Source organism: Pteropus medius, unplaced genomic scaffold, assembly GCF_902729225.1.
Source record: "Pteropus medius unplaced genomic scaffold, Ma_sr-lr_union100, whole genome shotgun sequence".
Taxonomy (NCBI): domain Eukaryota; kingdom Metazoa; phylum Chordata; class Mammalia; order Chiroptera; family Pteropodidae; genus Pteropus; species Pteropus medius.
In genome coordinates, this window is record NW_024353905.1 from 382,636 (window position 1) to 390,348 (window position 7,713).

Genomic DNA, 7,713 nt, shown 5'->3' on the forward strand with positions numbered 1-7,713 from the left:
TTGTACTATCATTATCATTTATTTCTACGTATCTCTTGATCTCTCTTTTTATTTCTTCTCTGGCCCAGTCGTTCTTCAGTAGCATGTTGTTTAATCTCCACGTATTTGTGGTTCTTCCTGCTTTCTTTTTGCAGTTGATCTCCAGCTTTAAAGCATTATGATCAGAGAATATGGTTGGTATGATTTCAACCCTCTTATATTTGTTGAGGTATCTCTGTGTCCTAGCATGTGGTCAATCCTTGAGAATGTTCCATGTGGACCAGAGAAGAATGTATAAGCAGCTGTTTTGGAATGAAAGGCTCTGTAAATGTCAATTATATCCAGTTGGTTTAATGTATCATTTAAGGATGTTATTTCCTTATTGATCTTCTGTTCGGATGATCTGTCCATATCTGACAGTGGAGTATTCATGTCCCCTACTACGATAGTGTTTTGATCAGTTTCTCCCTTTAGTTCTGTTAGTGATTTTTAAAATACATTTTGGGGTTCCCTGATTGGGAGCATAGATATTAACAAGCGTTATATCTTCTTAGTGTATGATTCCCTTTATCATTATGAAGTGTCCTTCAGTGTCTTTCTTTACCTTTTTCATTTTGAAATCTATTTTGTCCAATATTAGTACCACTACTCCTGCTTTTCTCTGAATGCCATTTGCTTGAAATGTCATTTTCCACCTTTTTACTTTGAGTCTATATTTGTCTTTGGAACTGAGATGTGTCTCCTGGAGGCAGCGTATGGTTGGGTTTTGTTTTTTGATCCAATCTGCAACTCTGTGCCTTTTTATTGGTGAGTTCAGTCCATTTTCATTTAAGGTGATTGTTGAAGTATGAGGTTTTCCTATAACCATTTTATGTGTTTTGCTCTCTGATAGCTCTTTGTTTCCATTACATGTCCTTGTGTGTCTGTTTTTGGGGGGTTTGGTTGGATTTTGTGAGTTTTTCCTCTGGTCCTTCTTGTTTTATGTTATATACTTCAGTTCTGAATCTTTGGCATGTGTGTGACATTAAGAATATGTAAAGGATAGGCATATATATACAGTCATCCATTTTCTTCTGTGTGAGCCGTATCTCCATTTCCCTTTGTGAATTTGAATCTTCGAATCCTCTCCTTTTCAGTCATTGTTGTCTCAGTTTGTCTCTATGTATGCTGAACATTCAATACTATTTTGCTATAGCAAATCTCTTCTTATCGTTTAAGCTTATAAAGCCTTGTTCTTCGTAAGTGTTGCAATCCTCTGCTTCTATCTGCCTGCTAGTCGCCTTACTCCTAATTATGTATTTTTTTGGTCATTTTATTTTAGGTGAGCTAACCCCTTTCAGTATTTCCTGTAATGCAGGCCTCGTAGTGAATTCTCTCCATTTTTATATGTCTGGAAAGATCTTCATTTCTCTTTTATATTAAAGTAGAGCTTTGCTGGATACATTATTCTTGGCTAGTAGTTCCTTTCATTTAATAGTTTGAATATTTGATTTCACTTCTTTCTGGCTTGTAAGATTTATGCTGAGAAGTCCAACAATGATCTAATGGGGTTTCCTTTATAGGTTACTGTCTTCTTTTCCCTGGCTGCCCTGAGAATTCTTTCTTTGTCATTGATTATTGATAATTTTAATACAATATGTCTTGGAGAAGGCCTTTTTAAGTTGAGATAATTGGGTGTTCTTTCGACTTCTTGAATTCCAAGCTCTAGCTCATTCTTAAAATTTGGGAAATTCTTGTCAACTATTGTCTGAAAATGTTTTCTAATCCCTGCTCCTTTTTCTACCCTTCGAAAATGCCCAGTTTTCTTATGTTTCCTCTCCTGATGGTATCAGCTAGTTTTTGTATTTCTCTTTAATTCTTTTTCATTCTTCGGTTTCTCTCTTCTTCCTTCTGATTTATTTCTAGATTTTTGTCTTCGATATCGCTGATTCTTTCCTCCATTTGGTCGACTCTATTTCCCAAACTTGCTATTTCATTTTTCAACTCTTCCAATGTGCTTTTTTTTAATCTCCAGAAGATCTATTCTGTTCTTTTTCAGAGTTTCAGTCTCCTTGCTCTGCTCATCTAGTTTTTTTTCAGTTCCTGAAATTGTTATATGACTCATTTTGAGCTCACTGAGTTTTTTCAGAAGTACCATCCTGAATTCTCTGTCATTTAAGTTGCATATTTCTATGTCTGTAAGCTTATTTTCTGTAGATTTTTCTCTTTCTTTTTGAGATGACTTGTCACCTTGAGTGTTTGTGGTGTTTAATGGACTATTTCTCCACGTGGACATTAATGTAAGTGTATTCTGCTGTTTTTCCAGAAAGAAGATTTATTATATAAAGGTATCTCTTTAGCCTGCTGCAAAGAAGGCGCTTTTCTTTTGGTTTCCAGTAGGTGGCATCTAAGCCTCTTGGATCACTGCTTTATATAAAGCTTTAAAAATGCCTTTTTATTTTCTCGTAGATATTTAATCATGATCGCTACCCTTGGTTTCAGTCCCTGTCAGTGTTAGCAACAGTTTCAGTAGCATTCGTTCAGATTCCCTTGGGGCTCCCTGGTGTTCAGTCTCAGAGGGTATGGGGGAATGGGCCCTCTTGTTTAGAGATTGGGTGCTCAGCTCAGCCTCGGTTTTGCAGTTGTGGCCAGTAAAAATCAACTGTTGTTTTTCTGCCAGCTGCTTCTCTGCTTTCTGCCCTGATGACTGGGCCCTGCTGCCAGCCGGCCATGGGGAGCTCACAGATTTCCCCGGTAGGGCTGTTCAGGTAACTCGCCGCTCCTTCTGCCCTCCCTCTCCTCTTGCAGGGAGCTCCAGAGGCTGCGAGAGGCAGCTTCTTTATTTCTCCCAGTCCATCACCCGACACCCAGGGGTCTGAGCTGTGGTAGCTCTTCTGCACAGATCCCACGCTCAGACTTGCTGGTGTGCAGTTTAGGTGTTTTTTGTTGAGTTTTAGTTGTTCAGCTTATTGTTGTTTCAAGGGGAGAGATATGGGGACATCTCTCACTCTGCCATGTTTCTCACAATATCTCTCTCATTGAGTGTTTCTATCACAATAAAATAAATGGTGCAGAAGGAACTGGATGTCTAAATGTCAAAAAAAGACTCTAAACACAGACATTATATCCTTCACGAGAATTATCTCAGAATGGATCACAGGACGAAATGCAAAATGCAAAACTATAAAACTTCTAAAAGATACAAAAAGAGAAAATCTAAGTGACTTTGTGTTTGGCAATGACTTTTTAGATGCAACACCAAAGACATGATCCATGAAAGAAAGAATTGATAAGATGGACTTCATTAAATTTAAAATTTTCTTCTCTGTAAAAGACACTGTCAGAATGAAAAGACTAGCTACAAACTGGAAGAAAATATTTGAAGAAGACATATCTGATAAAAGACTGGTATCCAAAATTACAAAGAATTTTTAAAACTTAAGAATAGAAAATGAACAATTAAAAGTGGGCAAAAATCTTAGTTACCTCACTACAGAAGATAAACAGATAGCAAATGAGCATATGAAAAAATGCTCCACATCCTATGTCATTAGGGAAATGCAAATGAAAACAACAATAAGATACCACTACGTACTTTTTCGAATGGCCAAAATGCAGGACATTGACAATGCTGGCTAGGATGTGGAGCAACAGAAACTCTCATTCATTGCTGGTGGGAATGCAAAATGGTATAAACAGTTTAGGAGACAGTTTGGCAGTTTCTTACAAAACTAAACATACTCTTAACATATCATCCAGCGATTGTACTCTTTAGAATTTACCCAAAGGATTTGAAAACCATGTCCATATAAAAATCTGTTCATGGATGTTTATAGCAGCTTTATTCATAATTGCCCAAACTTGGAAGCAACCAAGATGTCCTTCAGTACTGAGTGTATATATATAAATTGTGGAATATCCAGACAATGGAATATTATTCAGTGCTAAATAGAAATGAGCTATGAAGCCATGAAAATACATGAGGGAATTTAAATGCATATTATTAAGTAAGCTGACCTGAAAAGGCTACACATTGTATGATTCAAACTATATGACATTCTGGAAAAGGCAAAACTATGGAGACAGTAAAAAGATAAGTGGTTACCAGGGGAGAAGGAGGGAGGGATATACAGGCAGAGCACAGAGGATTTTTAGGGCAGTGAAACTACTCTATATGATACTGAAATGGATACATGTCATTTATTACGCATTTGTCCAAACCCATAGAATGTACAACACCAAAAGTGAACTCTAATGTAAACTGTGGACTTTGGGTGATTATGATGTCTCAACGTAGGTTCGTTAATTGTAACAAATGTACCACTATGGTGCAGGATGTTGATAATGGAGGAGGCTATGCATGTGGAGGCAGAATGCATGTGAGAAATCTCTGTACCTTCTGCTCAATTTTGTTATAAATCTAAAACTGCTCTAGAAAAGTATTTTTAAAAAACAGAGAAAGATTTTACAACTAGAGAACAAATATTCATCATAAACATAAATACAAGAGTTTTTAATAAAATTCAAACAAATCAAATCCAACACAATATATAAAAAATATAATAATACATCATGACCCAGTGGGATTTAATACCAAGAATACAAGATTGGTTTAACACTTGAAAACGAATCATTGTAATTCACCATATTATCAAACTAACGAAGAAAAAAATATAATCATCTCAACGGATGTCAGTAAAGCATTTGACAAAATCCAACATCCATTTCTGATGAAAGAAAAAGAAATAAAAAAGTCTCTTAGAAAATTTGAAAATTTGGGGCTTTTTCAACTTGATAAAGGGCACCTACATAAAACTACAGCTTATTTTATTCTTTTTTATTCTTTTCCCCTGGATGCTTATTTATTTTCCTCTTGGTGCAAGGTACACGGTTATGGGTGTCAGGAAGGCTCGCGTGTGGCTAGGACAGTAAAGAGCGAGACTCAGGTTCTTTTTTGGTGTTTTGCTATTTTGATATTAAAGAACTCAACTGCTTCTGCTTGTTGCAGCCTGCCTAGTCTATGGGTGGGGTGGGGGAAAGGAACTCAAAAGAGCCTAGTGCATCTGGAAGTCTGGTGGCTGGTGGTAGCCATTCAGGATGGGGGCCCCGGTGTTGCTTTTGCTGGGCTGGCCACCAGGCTGCTTCCTTGTGGCTTCTCCAGCCAAGGCACAGGTGATCACACTGCTGGAGGCCTGGGGAGATTGTGAGTGCTCTGGGGACTCGAGCACTGTGGCCATGAAGGGGAGGGCGGACTTCCCGAAAAAGAAGCTCACCCACCAGTGAGCGGGGTCAGCCTTGGGGAGACCAGGGTGGTGGGGAATGGCTTCCCCAGGGCTCTCGGCACTTCCACAGGAGCTGTTACTGGAAGAGGAATCCAGGCGGCACCAGTAGTAGTCATGGGTAGCCATGAGGTAGCCTCTGGAGGGGACAACTGGCATGCTTGCTTATGGGCTGGTGGAGGCCTGGGCCTTGGTGCGCGATCACAGTGGCAGGAGCAGGGGGCGGGGCGGGGGGCAAGAGGAGGGCATGAGCGAAGCTTATTGCAGAGGAGACTGCAGGGTGCTTATTTTATTCTTAAAGGAAAAAGAGTGTTTTTACTCTAAGATCAGAAAAAAGGCAAGGATACCTACTCCTACCATTTCTGTTAAACATTGCCCTAGAGGGTCCATCCAGGGCAATAGGGCAAGAAAAAGAAATAAAGGCAGACTGACTGGAAAGGAAGAAGCAAAACTGTCTTGCACAATACATGATTGTTTATGTAGAAAATCCTATGGAATCTACAAAAAAGCTACTAGAACTAATGAGTTTATCTAGATTGCAGGATACACGTTTAATGGGAAAAAAGCAATTGTATTTCTATATACTATCAGTGAATAGTAAGAAGTTGAAATAAAAAATATACCATAAAGAGTAGAATATTTAGGGGAAAATTTAGCAAAAGACTTTGTAATGTAAGTCCTGACAGTTTTTTTTGTAATGCAAATGCATGACTTAAGCTTTGATTGCTGAATCATCAGTCTCAAAAAGGCATCCATTTGAAAGAGGCATCCACTTCAAAGAGGGCTTATTTCCAATAAACATGCTGCCAGCCACAGGACTAGATAGGGGCAGGTGCTCCCTACCCTCACTGAGGATCCTTTGTTTTACAGATTTTGGTTGATTTCAATAACTGAGCATTTAGGCTACTTGTTTTCTCTTACCACCTTTTAAATTCAATGATAATGAGTGAGCCGGCAAAACCCTAGGCCCCCTGCCCTTGACCCCAATAAAAGCAGAGCCCGGGTACCTGTCTCTTTCTCCCTTCCTCCCTCCCTCCCTCCCTCTCTCCTTTCTTTCTTTCTTTCCTTCCTTCCTTTCTCTCTTTCTCTCTCCCCTCTCTGTGTCTGTCTATGTCTCTGCGTCTGTGCTTGTCTCTTTCTCTCTGTCTCTCCCCACCCCATCTGCCCCCACACAAAAACACAACCTTGCTCTGTATCCTTAAGTGAGTTGTGACATTTTTAGGTCTTGTAAGTAACAAACCTTTATCTTCTCAAAGTTTCCTCATGGTTATTGTTGAAGGGAATCTTGCAATCATATTAAGAACCACAAAGGCTGGTCCAGACACAACATTCATTATTGATAGGCTGAGACAAATACAAAACAGACTTCCAACTCCTTTACACTAAAAAGCACTAAATATTACTGAGAGAAATTACAGATCTACATAGATGAAGATATATACCATGTTCATGGATTAAAACACTCAATATAGTTACAATGTCAGTTCTCCTCAAATTAATCTATAGATGCAACGAAATCCCAATCAAAATGCCAGGAGGCTTTGGGGGAGGGGTAAAAATAGACATTCAAAGGACCTAGAATATCTAAACAGTGTTGTAATAAAAGAACAAAGTTGGAGGGCTTAACACTACTTGATTTCAAGGCTTATTATAAAGCTACAGTAATCAAAACAGCATGATGTTGGCACCAAGATAGATCATTGGAATAGAATAATCAAGAAATAGAGGAAGAGTGAGAGCTTACTGACAGCAAGAGGCCTAAAGGGCATAATGAGGATGGACTATACCAAGTGTAACTAGTCATTTATTTAAATAATCGCCAACCCTTTTCTGCAATACTTTTGTGTCTGTGACATTTTGCACATCAGCAAGTATATCTATAGTGTTAAAGGTGGTCAGTGTGGTCAGATCCTAAAGGTGGCACTTGATTGAAGGCAGATTTTCATACTTGCTTATGCAGTGTCTAGTGCAGTGCCTGGTGTCTAGTAGGTGCCAAATTAATATTTTTCGAATTAATGAAGCCCATGAGAGCCACACAGAGATGCATGATCTCTGAAGTGCAGACAGAATCACAGGTGCAGATATAGCCACATGTTAATATGAGCTGATATTTACCCAGTGCTTCCTGTGGGCACTGTGCTGAGCACCGGATAAGCATGGCTTCATTTTATGATCTACCAGGTAGAAATGATTAGGATTTGTGTTTTGCAGATGAGGAAACTGAGAAACAGAGAAGTTCAGTACTTTGTCCAAGGTTCAGTACTCTCTGTCCAGTAAGTGGTAGAAGCAGGATTTGCACCCAGGCCAGCTTGGCTGACTTTAGAACCTATAGGTCTCTGCTACTATACAAGACACACACAAGCCCAGAGAGACTCAAGGACATACAGAGATGCTTTTTGGCCACAAGAAAGCCAGTTCAAAACGCAGAAGCAATGCCATGTGGACGTGTGCTCACACAATCTCAATGCGCATGCAC

The 7,713-nt window shown here is 39.2% G+C and overlaps 1 protein-coding gene across 1 annotated transcript; it reads right to left on the reverse strand.

Moving 5' to 3' along the window:
• Positions 1-5,134: 5,134 nt before the first annotated feature.
• Positions 5,135-5,396, reverse strand: LOC120593569 (pancreatic progenitor cell differentiation and proliferation factor-like). Its single transcript, XM_039851452.1, has 2 exons — positions 5,264-5,396; positions 5,135-5,226 (listed from the first exon to the last, which is right to left on the reverse strand). The coding sequence occupies exons 1-2, from the start codon at positions 5,394-5,396 to the stop codon at positions 5,135-5,137; spliced, it is 225 nt and encodes a 74-aa protein (XP_039707386.1).
• Between the last annotated feature and the right edge of the window lie 2,317 nt (positions 5,397-7,713).